At 37.2% G+C, this 13,398-nt stretch overlaps 1 protein-coding gene across 2 annotated transcripts; it reads left to right on the top strand.

Moving 5' to 3' along the window:
* The first annotated feature begins 6,329 nt into the window (after positions 1-6,329).
* Positions 6,330-12,819, top strand: LOC104231750 (polyadenylate-binding protein-interacting protein 7). 2 transcript variants are annotated; one of them, XM_009784801.2, is made up of 7 exons: positions 6,330-6,489; positions 6,611-6,659; positions 8,585-9,488; positions 10,194-10,644; positions 10,742-10,812; positions 11,527-11,651; positions 12,161-12,819. In XM_009784801.2, the coding sequence occupies exons 3-7, from the start codon at positions 8,715-8,717 to the stop codon at positions 12,459-12,461; spliced, it is 1,722 nt and encodes a 573-aa protein (XP_009783103.1). In that variant the 5' UTR covers positions 6,330-6,489; positions 6,611-6,659; positions 8,585-8,714; the 3' UTR covers positions 12,462-12,819. The 2 variants fall into 2 exon arrangements, with proteins under 2 accessions (XP_009783103.1, XP_009783104.1); XM_009784802.2 differs by having other exon boundaries at positions 6,343-6,473.
* The last annotated feature ends 579 nt before the right edge of the window (positions 12,820-13,398 follow it).

The following is a 13,398-nucleotide window of genomic DNA, read 5'->3' as shown; positions in this document are numbered from 1 at the left end:
AGTTGAGAAAACTGATCCCAAGTCAAAGCTGGTGACCCGGCTGGTCTAGCCAAATAATAATCTCTCCACCAAGTCTTGGCGGATCCAGATAAGCGAAAAGTAGCAAAGTCGATCCTGTTGGTCTCCACTATCCCCATGTTCTTGAGAACCTCATGACAATTGTCTAAATAATCCTGGGGATCCTTAAAAGATGCACCATGAAAGTGGTAGTGAAGAGCTTAGTAAACCTGTCCAATTTCCACAAGGTATCAGCAGACATAGCTGCTCCATCACCAGTCTGAGCTACCACACCCGACTGAACTGCTCCAACTGGCTGAGCTGCTGGAGTCTGAAACTGGGGAGCCATCTGCTCCGGAGTGCGAGTAGCAGGAGTCTGGGCTCCTCCTCCAGCTTGAGAGATGGATGGTGCTGCAGGAAGCAAGCCTGCCCGGGTGACACTCTCCATAAGGCCCACTAGACGGACCAGAGCATCCTGGAGTATTGGGGTAGCAATGAACCCCTCTAGGACCTGAGTTGGTCCCACCGGAACCGCCTGGGCCGGAACCTCATCATCAAAATCAACTTGAGGCTCCGCCGCTGGTGCTGCTGCTCTGGGCTGAGCTCTGCCCCTGCCTCGGCCTCGGCCTCGCCCTCTGCCCCTTGTGGGAGCTGCTGCTGGAGGCTCGGGCTGCTGATCAGTGGATGAGGAAGCGCATGTTCTCGCCATCTGCGAAATAATAGAGTAGCAATTCAATTAGAATTGAGGTACCAAACCGCACGATAGGAAAGAATAGATGTGAAGTTTTTCCTGACTCTGTAGCCTCTGGGGGATAAATACAGACGTCTCCATACCAATCCCTCAGACTCTACTAAGCTTGTATGTGAATTGTGAGACCTAAGTAACCTAGAGCTCTGATACCAACTTGTCACGACTCGGATTTACCACCAACGAGAATCGTGACGGCTCCTACTAGTGAAATCTAGGCAAGCCAACCATTTGCATTATTTACCTCTTTCCCATTTTAATCCATTAACAATTAAGAATAAACATTATGCAAACAGCGGAATTTAATCAGCGGAAGAACAAAATATAACCATTTAAATATTTCCAAAATAAATCCTTAAACATAACTACTCAGAATTGGTGTCACAATTTTACAGACGGTCTAGGAATACTACAAATAAGGGTCCGAAAAATAAGTACAATGTTGTCTCTAAAATACATAAATGAAACAAGATGAAAGGATAGAAGGAGACGCCAAGGCCTGCAGACGCCTGCAGGACTACCTCAGATCTCCGAATGGACTGAAGACAGCACCATCACTACTATCCAAAAGCTGCAACTCCGGGATCTGCACACAATGCAAAGTGTAGTATCAGCATAACCGACCCCATGTGATGGTAAGTGCCTAGTATAACCTCGGAGAAGTAGTGATGAGGCTAGGACCAGACTACCAAATAACTTGTGCAGTTAAATCATATACAGCGGAAAATAAAAGCAGGAATGTACAGTTAAGGATGAGAGGGGGGAGCATGCTGCGGGGAATATCAAATAATAACAGAAGAGCAATAGATAAATATAAGGATCACCAAAGTTCAATTACCAACAAGAAGCAGAAATAAAAGACAAGTGCACGGCATCACCCTTCGTGCTTTTATTCTCATCTTCACCATAAGAATCAATAAAATCTGCACGGCATCACCCTTCGTGCTTTTACTCTCGTCCTTACCATAAAAATCAATATAATCGGCACAGAATTGTACATCGTGCAGCATGGCATTATCGTTCGTTCTTTTACATCACAATATTGACACGACATCACCCTTCATGCATTAAAACTCTCAAAATCATACACGGTATCACCCTTCGTGCTTTACACTCTCTCACAAATATCATGCATAACATCACCCTTCATGCTTTAACACTCTTCCTCACCCAAACAACAATCACAAAGCAATAAGGGCAAGGGAATTAATAAAATCCCGGCAAGGGAACAATAACAAAACAACAATATTCCGGCAAGGGAAACAATATCATGAATAATAACGTCCCAGCAAGGGAGATAATATCGAAGCAATAACATCCCGACAAGGAAGATAATATCATAAACCTCTTCTCTTTTCCACATTTACTTCACAACTCAATTCTCAACTTGAGCCAATACTCTACAATGTTCAACAATTCAATTCTCAACTTGAGCCAACGCTCTACAATGTTCAACAATTGAATTCTCAATTTGAGCCAACGCTCTTACAATGTTCAATTAACAATAATACTTCCACAAGTCATATTCCTCAATAGAAATCATCATATAGAGCATGAACAATACGAAACAGAGTCACATTAATCATAGTATAAGACTCACGGGCATGCTTGACACCAACATATAGATACCCGTCACCATGAATATACGTCGTACTCAACAATTAGCACATAGCAAATAAGACTCAACTCTTAATCCCTCAAGCTAAGGTTAGACCAAACACTTACTGTCACGAACACAATTCAAGCTTCAACTACCGCTTTACCTCTTATTTCCACCACCAACTCACTTGTATCTAGCCACAATTTACTTAATGATATAAATAAATGCTAAATGAATCAATTCTAATGTATGAAAATAGGTTTTCCAATAATTTTCCTAAAAATTCAAAAATCGACTACGGGCCTGCTTGGTCCAAACCCGAAATTCGGATCAAAACCCGATTACCCATTCATCCCCGAGCTCGGATATATAATTGGTTTTGGAATCCGACCTTAATTTGAGGTCTAACTCCCTAAATTTTAATATTCTTAGGTTTTACCCAAAATTCTCAATTCCACAATGAAAACCCTAGATTATAGGATGAAATCTTGTTAAAAGAAATAAGGAATGAAAGAAATGAGTTTAAAATCACTTACTAGTGTTTTGGGAGAAGAAAGAGTGTTTGAAAAATCGCCTCTTATATTTTAGGGTTTTGAAAAGTGAAAAATAACTGAAAAGTCCGTTTAAATATACTCATCTCAGACCCTCTCCGCGGACCGCATAAAAAGGACTGCGGCCGCGGAGCTCCACCGCGGACCGCAAGAAATCGAGCGCGGCCACGAAGGCTTGGCCTTGCTCACCGTGGACCGCATAAATCCCACCGTGCTCGCGAAGGTTCTACTGCGGACCGCAAGACCTGACTTCAAAGACCTGCAACTTCTCTGAACCTGCAACTTTTTTGTTCTAAGTGTAAAAACATCCCGAAACTTATCTGAAACTCACCCGAGCCCTTGGGGCTCCAAACCAAATATGCATACTACCTCAAAAATATCATATGGACTTACTCGTGCGATCAAATCGCCAAATTAACACCTTTAACAACGAATTTAGCATCAAAATCAAAGGAAAAATCTCATGAACTCTTAAGTTCTATTTTTAACAACCAAGGGTCCGATTCACGTCATTTCAAGTCCGTTTCTTACCAAATTTTACGGGCTCAACTTGAATAATACAAGAATTGTACCGGGCTCCGGAACCAAAATACGGGCCCGATACCATCAAATTCAAACATATTTCATTTTCAAAAACTCATATATATATATATTCCAGAAAATAATTTTCTTTAAAAATTTATTTCTCGGGCTTGGGACCTCGGAATTTAATTCTGGGCATATGCCCAAGTCTCAAATTTTAGTACGGACCCTACGAGACCGTCGGATCACGGGTCCGAGCCCGTTTACCAAGAATGTTGACCAAAACCAACTTAAATTTATTTTAAAAGCAAAATTTATCATTTTTCACATATTTTCACGAAATAGCTTTTCGGATACATGCCCGGACTGCGCACGCATATCGATGTGAGATAAAAAGGAGGTTTTAAGGCATAGGGACACTAAATTCACTTTCAAAACGAGTGATGACCTTTTGGGTATCATGTGTGCCAATCCCATAACTGTATTCTGTGATAGTCAAGAAGTTGTTCATATTGCAAGAAACCATGTATTTAATGAGAGGACAAAGCACATCGAAGTAGATTGCCACTTTGTCCGGGACAAGATACAAGAAGGGCTAGTCGAACTACATCACGTTTCCACCTCTACTCAACTGGCTGACATCTTGACAAAGGCACTCACTGGGGTCAAACATTCAGATCTTCTTAGCAAATTGGCAGTGAATTTCTCACCTCCAACTTGGGGGGGGAGGGAGGGTGGGGGTATTGAGAATGGTTATATTTATGTGTGTATTAGTTGTATAGTACTAATAGAGTAGTGGAGTTAGTGATAGTGGTAGTTTTGTAATTAGACACTTTAACATTTTCCTCTTACTCTTTACACACGTGTATATACACACTTTACTGAAATGGAAATATACAGAATTCATTTCCCCAATTCTTCTCTCATCTAGAACCTTCTCTTTGAAGCTCAGAGAGGTTTATCAATGGAGGAATCTCAGTCGTTTTGATTCTCATCTTGGGCAAATAGATAGATAAATAAATAGGTAGATGTAGATATAGATAAATAGATGCAAATGTAAATTATTAAAGTATACAAATTTCATCAGTTCCAATTTGAATATCTAATTCATCTTTTGAGAGTTAACTTTAATTACTTTACAAAAGAATTATACTTTTACATCTTACATGAAGTTTGCATCTAGACGTTTTTTAAAATTTATATTTTAAGCATATAAGTTTTACTATTAAAAAAATATGTAGTCATCTCAAGATTTCACTTAGGCAAATGGCCATATGACTCTTTAAGAGGAAACGTCAAAGGGATTAAAACCAGGTTTCTTGTTAACTCGGTGCAAATTGTATGCACAACTCAGCACAAGTACACAATCATTGAAGTTTTTTTTTATTTACTTTCCATAGTAGCAATTTGCATTAAACAAATCTCTTAATCTCATTAACGTAATCTCCCTGAATATTAGAAGTCAATGGTCAGAGGCTTAGAGCAAGGAACTTTAGACTTTAGAGAGTAGAACATTTGCATTCATAAATTTTGGTAGTCACAATCCTGAAGCATGGCTAGCAAATTACTCTTAAGTATATTTTGACTTCTAATTAGAAATTAATTATTTTTTACCATTTTATCGTACTGTAATAAGTGACTAAATATATTCTCTAAACTTTAGTATGCTAAGACCAAATATTGTTCTAATTGAGTCGAATTAATCACAAAAATCAACTTTAAAGAAAAACTTAACAAATAACATTATTTGAATATCAACTACAATACTCAATGTGAGGCCGTATACTTTCAATTTTGGTGGACATTACATGAACTCTTTGCTTGTGATTTTATAACAAGTTGTCCGGTGAATTGTCGAGGTATAATCAAGTTGGTCATGAAAATTAATAAATTTAATATGAAAGGCTAAATATATTAAACATTTAAGACAAAAAGAATTTTATATAGTTAATATTATTTATAATTATTAGACTTTAAAATTATTGTTTTGTTATTATAGAATAACAACAACAACAACGACCCAGTAAAATCCCACAAGTGGGGTCTGGGGAGTGTAGTATGTACGCAGATCTTACCCCTACCCCAAAGGAGTAGAGAGGCTGTTTCCGGAAGATCCTCGGCTTAAGATAATAAGAAAAACAAAAATGAGAAAATATTAGTTTCACCACAGAGATAACTGAACAATATGTGAATAACTTAGAGAAAATACTGAACAATATATTATTATAGAATAACTGAACAATATGTGAATTACTTAGAGAAAATAAATGAATAGAAATAACAATTTTTTATGCCAAAATACGACACGTCATTTGCCGCGTCAATATTTTGTATATGTTATTCGATATCAAAAAATTTAAGGAATCAACGAGTAAATTTTTGACTATCCATACTTAGAGAAAAAAAACAAAAACATTCAAATTAAACAAAAACTAAAATAAACTGATTACAAAATGGAAATCATTCTATTCTATAAAATACACTTTATCAACTTTCCAATAGTTTTTTTACAACAAATAAATTGCATTCGCTAGTTGAAAAGTATATAAAATATATATTACTATATTTTATCGATTATTATTTTTGGGAGCGATTAAAAATATAGAGTTCTTTTTTATTAGTCTCATATGTATGATAATCAAAGTAGTCGTATATATATTAGTGTAAAAAGGAGGGGATGAGGCGGCTTGGGGGGAGTACTGAAGGGTAGGTGGGTGGATATTGAGTGGCGCAGGGTTGAGGTTTCACTTGACCTTTTATTATGTGGTCACAAAGAATGGATTTTCTAAAAGCTAAAAAATAACAAAGAAAAGGGAAAAATGAAATTATCAGGCAGAAAAAATAGAAAAAGAAAAGGAAAAAGCTAGAATTAGTAGAGCAGTAGAATAGCAGATAGATAAACATACTGATAGATATTTAGATATATTGAGATAAGAAAAACACACAAAAATTAAAAATTAAAATTAAAACCCTCTCTCTCTCTCTCTCTCTCTCTCTCAGCTAAGACATCGAAGAACAACAGCGAAGCAGAAGAATTCTCATATTTTTTGCCTTTGTATTTTTTCTGCTATGTACACTTTTTGACTCCTTTTTTTCTTCACTATTATTATTATTATTTATTTTTTATATAATTTTTTTTATCTCTGCTGTGTTATTGTTGAATCTGAAAAACCTTATCGTCAACATCTGCAGCTAATGGATCCATTTGATTATGTTTCGTCCATAATCGAGCTTCGTAAAGGTATATTCTTATATCTCTCTCAGATCTTATGAGTTTTACGCTATTTCTGGTTGAATTGTTGTTTTTTTTCTGTATCTTGTGTTAAATTTCAAATTCTGCTGCGATTCATGGAGATCTCTGGATATTATTGGTCTTGGAGCAGTGAATTTTTTTTAGTTTAATTTTTGTTTATTTGGTATATATAAGATTTTTAAGTCTCTATTTTAGTGATGATTCTTGTTGTTTGTTGAAATAGTTTGGTGGAGTGAGGTTTAGTAAATTCTTGCTTTGCATGATTAAAATTTATCACACTAAAGTATCACTAGTTTGTTGAAATATTTTGGTAAAAAGATAAGGTTTATTGAACTATTTGCTTGTATGATTAGGATTTAATGTTACAGTCAAACCTCTCTATAACAGCCTCGTTTGTTCCAAATATTTTTGGATGTTATATCGAAGTGTTGTTATAGAGAATATATATTATAACATAACATAAAAATTGGTTCCGAAGAAGTTTGGCTTTTATAGTGAAGTGTTGTTATATAGGGATGTTGTTATAGAGAGGTCTGGCTGTATTATGTTTTAATATGGAAACGTGAAAGTACAATTGACATCAAGTTTTGCTAATTGTGGTTTATTGAACGAATTTGCTCTTTTATGCTCGTAGTTGTAGATATTATTAGTGAAATTATTTAGTATTGGAATGATATGATATGAAATAGATTGGGTTGGATACAGGGATTCATACAGCCAGCCTGACGATCAGAGCGCAGTCAGGGGCGTACGCAGAATTTTCCATAAGCGGTGTCGACATTCAAAAAGTGAATATATGAACAAATCATTAACGATATTGAATTTAAAAACAAATAAAATTCAATTATATTAATAAAACTTAATTCAAGTACATTATTATAAATAGCCTGAATAAATATACACCTTGTGAAATATATTTATAATAGCCTCATTGAATATATTTAACTTTTGTTGAAATGAGGCACGAAAAGGACTATAGGCAAAGTGGTTGAGTTAACACACACCCTTAAATAGGTCAGAGGTTCGATCCTTTTTCAGCATTATTTTTATAACAACTAAATACCAAAATATTAGGCAACAAATACAGGTCAATTGCAGAATCGAACTCTCGACCAGTGCCAGGAAAAGAAGCACATCACTGATGAGCTGCGGCGTTTTTTTGTTAGGTGGTGTCATTGTTTTTAAATGTACTCATTTTTCATAGTAGATGTTCATTAAATTTTTTGGACAAAGCGATGTCGGATGACACCGCTTCGACCAATGTAAATCCGCCCCTGAGCGCAGTTGATTGATTATAGATGTTATTCATGTCTAATGTGATTATTATGCAAGACTTGGTGGATGATGAGTTTTCTGATTGAAGTAACTCAATATATAATGAACTCGAAATTTAGATGAACCTATACACGACATGCAATGAGTTAGTACTACCAGACCATCTAAAGCTATGTGTTCATACCTGTGTTTGTTCCTTTTTTTCCCCTTGTCTATACAATGGTGGTGTCCGATCTAGCTTTTGTGCAACTCGATTAATCCACCGGTTACTTGCCACCTCCCACTAGCAAAGTTATTGAGTCATCAAGTAATTCTGCCTGCTATGGCTTATGCCGATTGGAAGAATTCACTTAGTGTCTTTTGTCCAACATGGATTTAAACCTTGGTTTCTCATAGTTTTCACCCACTTCATTGACCATGTAGCACACCTTTAGACTCTATTTGTGTTTGTTTGTATGATTAATATCCGATTCTTGTTGTAGTAATAAGGTAAAACTGATGTTGATCATTTCTTCTCGGCTTTTGGCCTATGAAAAGTGGTCATAGTTGTTTTATGATTATTTTTATCTTGAATTTTGGACTTAAAGATGTTGATAAAGTAGTTAAGTTTTTGAAGCTTTTTTCTTTCTTTTTGGCAGGGTTTGGGTGACGAGGATTGCATAGTTGCATCTTCCTGTAATTAGAAGTTTAATTACGCACAGATACCCTTTATTTTCTTAACCTACTTGAAACAAGAAAGAGGAAATAAAAAGTAACGAAAAGAAAAGAATGAGCTTTACAGGAAAAGGGACTCCTACCAGTGACAAAAAGCTAACCTTAGCAAAAGCGACAAGCTTGAATCCAAATGCTGCAGAATTTGTTCCCTTTGCACTCAGATCACCCTCAGGTAGCACTAGCAGTACAGATGCGGCAAAGCTTTCTAACTCCACCACAACTCTGGGAAAAGCTGTACTAGATAGATCAGAGTCATCTGTTTCGAATAACTCAGATGATGAAGCCCACCAGTATTGGCGTCGCCAGCTCCCGGATGATATTACGCCGGATTTCAATGTCGTGGGAGAAGAAGATTCTCACGGAGTCAGCAATCTCCCATTTTCTAGATTATCAGTAAGTGATGTCAATGAAGCTTCAATATTCCCTGCCTCAACTGGCAGTGGCTTTATGTTGAAGGACCAGCAGGAATTCTCTCCTCGGGTTAATGGGACCAGCTTTGCTGAGAAGACGGGATATCCTATTACATCTTTTAGCGAAGATGCATCCCCAACTAGTTTTCATCTGCCTGCTAAACCCTGGGACAAGCCATCTCTGACCAATGACCAGCCTTTCGGAAATATTAGGGAGGGGCCTCATTATAACGGGAATTCAGGAAATAGCTTCTTTGCGGACATGACGAATGAGCAACCATTTTTTGAAGCAGATGTAAACCCTCTTGAATTTTTGGCCTCTCAATTTCCTGGTTTTGCTGCTGAAAGTGTTGCAGAGGTGTACTATGCCAATGGAGGTGACTTGAATCTGACAATTGAAATGCTTACTCAGCTTGAGGTATGGTTCACTTTCTTAATCTTAATGGATACAGTAGCATACAATTGTATTAACTTCAAAAAGGCAATTGCCTTTCTAATCTTCAAGACTTGATCTATTACCTTAAAGTAATGCAGTTCTGTTAACCAGTATAGGCTGGGATTTGGTTGTCTATATGACCTACTGGTTGATTATTATTTATTTATTTATTTATTTATTTATTTATTTATTTATTTCCTCTGTGTATATCCAACTTTTGGGAAGTATTGATCAGGGATTAGAATTATCTGAGCCCCGTGTCTTGTTAAATAGAGGAATCCAGATTTTTCTCCACGTGATGTTTAAGTGTTCTATGCTTATAATTGTCTTGAAAATTCTACAATATATGTGGTAAATTTAGTCAATCAGCTACTTATCAAAAAGAAAAAAAAAAGTTTAATCAATTAGCTTTCATCATTGAGTCCCAGTGTCCTAGTAGTCTATGTCATTTTTGTGTTTTTTAGATTGCCTAGAGTCCAAAGCAAATATTGTTAGATTATACCAAATATTTGGATGTTCGGCCAAATTAGTTGCACTGAACAGAATATTGGTAATGGACACAATATAGGGAATGTTGAAACTTCTCGTCATAATCTATCTGATAGTTTTGGAGATTGAATTTCCAGTGAAGACTCTGTACTTTGGAACGTTCGATTATGTACTAATAGCTCAACACACTTTATACAGCTTCAAGTTGACTGTGGGTTGAGTCAAAATATGAATTCAAAAGCCTTATCTGCTCCAAATCTTAGCGCTCTGGATTTCCCTGCTCTCTCTGTGGCAGAAAGTCAAAACAACAGCCTAAAGTACTCTGGCAATGATGTTCAACAAAATGTCAACCCCTATAGGTCTTCTGAAAAAGAAAACACCCTTCTGTTTAGATCTGGATCTTCCATCCCTTCACGAGGTGCTACAGATTTTGCATCTGCTGTCAGGAAGATGGCCTCTCAGGACTCTAGCATATGGAAGTATGATAGGACTGGAGTAGCTGATGCTACTGTTGGTTCAAGTAGAAATTCATCTGTCTTGGCTAGTTCTTACGTTGGTGGACAGAGCAGGGGAGTTTATGGTGATAGGTTGCAGAGCCGAGGTTCCACACGTGCAGCTCCCGTTTGGCTTGAAACTGGAGAAGCAGTTGGTAATGTTTTCCTAAAGCAGCCAGTATAATTTTTGAATGTTCATTGAGGAAAATAATTTCTGCACGTCTATGCTCTTTAACTTTGTTGAGATTGCAGCAAATGTATATTCTGAAATGCGGGAAGAGGCTCGTGACCATGCACGCTTACGTAATGCATACTTTGAACAGGTATGTGGTATACATAATGATTGCAAAGGTGGATAGACGTGTAAATGTCAACTCACTTAAATTTGCATTCGTATTAGTATGTAAAGCCACAAGTGACAGTACATTAGCCCTCTTCTCCCTGAAAATCCACAAGAGAAAGAAGAAAGAATACCACGAATGCGTAACGGATTCATGTATAATTTACTTGTTAAGGGAAGTTAACCTGGAATTGGGACCAATAATTGATGATGATCCTTGGATAGTTCTTAAAGGTGCTGATGGTGAAGTTAGAAGTGATTTTTTTTCTTTTCTTTAATATTGGAGAAATCCCCCTTTGGGCTTCTGGTTCGACCCTCCTTCCAGCATTAATACCAGGCTTTGTTTAAGGCAGGATTCGAACCTGTGACGTGTGCCTTAACCGTCACATGTTATGTTCGCATCTTTACCATTGAACCAAAGCCCTGAGACTTAGAAGTGATTGTCTGCACTTTCTATTTAATCATAATGTTACTACGACTATTGCAAATTAATAAGGCCATCTTATTGTAGGATTATCGTAATGTGTTGGCTGTTGCACCTAAGTAACATTTGATATTTAGCTTCACTGCATCACAAACTCTTTTTAGGATTATCATTGTGGCAGGAATTTATTCCAATATGATCTTGTCAAGTTAACTTGACTCTCTTACGCGGCACTACCAGATCCTTAATCTTTGTAACTGTGTCTATGAGTAGGCTCGTCAGGCATACCTTATTGGTAACAAGGCTTTGGCCAAAGAACTGAGTGTCAAAGGACAGCTGCACAATATGCAGATGAAGGCAGCTCATGGGAAGGCTCAAGAATCTATATATCGCCTAAGGTCTGTTTTTATCCTCCACGTGAATGGTCCGGCACCCTAAACTCTTTACATTAATGTTTTTATATGCTGGTGATGTCCTTTAACCAGAATTTTAGACTCTAGAATTTTCACAATCTTAATCTCACTCAGACAGCGATTTTCTAATTCTTCTGCTCCACACGAAGTCAAATTATCTTCCTGTTGATTTCCAGCATTTTTCAATTTTCATGCATGTGCTGCTTTGGTAGCTCTTACAATTGTCAGGTGCTGTGCATTTCAGCTTCTCACTGTGCAATGACACAAAATGACATAGAGAGAGGATGCCAATGCTGAACTGTATTCATGCTAATTGAGCTTTTAACCAGTAAACACAAAACCTCCTGCTGAAGAAGTTTCGTGCATCAGTTCCTCCACCCACCACCCACCACCCCCCTATAATAAACAACATTGATAAAATCTCTTTCCTCAACGAAATTTTTTAATGTAAAGATTATTTAAGTGTCTCTTTGTGTGCATAATTTTTTTTACAGGAATCCAGTCAGTCCAGAGATGCAGGGAAATGGGAGAGGACAAGAGAGAATCATAGACCTGCATGGGCTTCATGTTAGTGAAGCTATTCATGTCCTTAAGCGTGAGCTGTCCGTGTTGAGAAATGCTGCCAGATCAGCAGACCAGCGAATACAGGTTTACATTTGCGTTGGAACAGGACACCATACAAAGGGTTCGCGCACTCCTGCCAGGCTTCCCATTTCTGTCCAGCGTTACCTGCTAGAGGAGGGCCTTGACTACTCTGAGCCACAACCGGGGCTTCTCCGAGTTGTGATATACTGAGACGTGAAGGTATAGGAGTTTTTGACACACCATTACCCTAGAAAAGAAAAAAATTGTTGTACCTGTAAATGGGGGAAACGGAAGATTAGTGCAAATTCTGGAAAAAGGGGAAAATGAAAAGTGAAAAAAAAGGGGAAGAAAATTGTATCATTAAGGTTTAGTTGAATAGAAGGATACCTTTTTGTAGCTTGTGGGGACCTGCATCGGCCCCCTGCCATTTTGTAATTTTTGTAACTTGGGATCTTTCTCACATTCCTTTTTATCTTTGATTAGCCGATGTAACTGATAGAATTCTTTCACATGAAAGTTCAAATTCATCAAAGTGTTCAGTGGCTCTGGAAGAGCATTTTCCACCGAAGTTATTGTTGCAGGGAGCTCGGGGTAAAACGTCCTTTCTTTTGGAGTAATCATTTTATGCATGTGTGTTTTAGTGGAACCTTGTAAAGCTATAACCTATTGCATCGTTATTTTTTTATTTTTTTGGGTTATTTTTAGTAACCCACCCTGATCCAGAAAGATCAACTGTGGTTTTACTTGCATATTCCTTTCAACCTGACAATTGGTGGTGCAAGTATTCTGCTACTAAAATTTAGGGAAAATGACACTGTATAGTCGTTGTAAACATAATAAACGAAAAAATATATAAAATTTATATATATATATATGTTAATAATACCCCTAAAATTTAGTCTGTATCGTCGCCTGTCTTGCTTTACACTTTCTACTTTTTCACCGATTAAAGTTGCCTAGGTGTTGCACTACAGGCCTGGCGCACCTTATAAGAAGAATAAAAATAAAATAAGAAAACCCACGATCTTGCCCTCAACTAGTGAGTCCAGAGCCAAAGTAATAACTAATTGAACTCAAACGACCAAACAATGTGAACGAATCTATGTATGCGCTATACATAAATTCTTTCACCCTTTTTTTATCACAT

The sequence above is a fragment of the Nicotiana sylvestris genome, chromosome 8, assembly GCF_000393655.2.
Source record: "Nicotiana sylvestris chromosome 8, ASM39365v2, whole genome shotgun sequence".
In the NCBI taxonomy this organism is placed as follows: Eukaryota; Viridiplantae; Streptophyta; class Magnoliopsida; order Solanales; family Solanaceae; genus Nicotiana; species Nicotiana sylvestris.
Note: the sequence above shows the minus strand (reverse complement) of the source record. Positions and strands in the feature narration are given on the sequence as shown.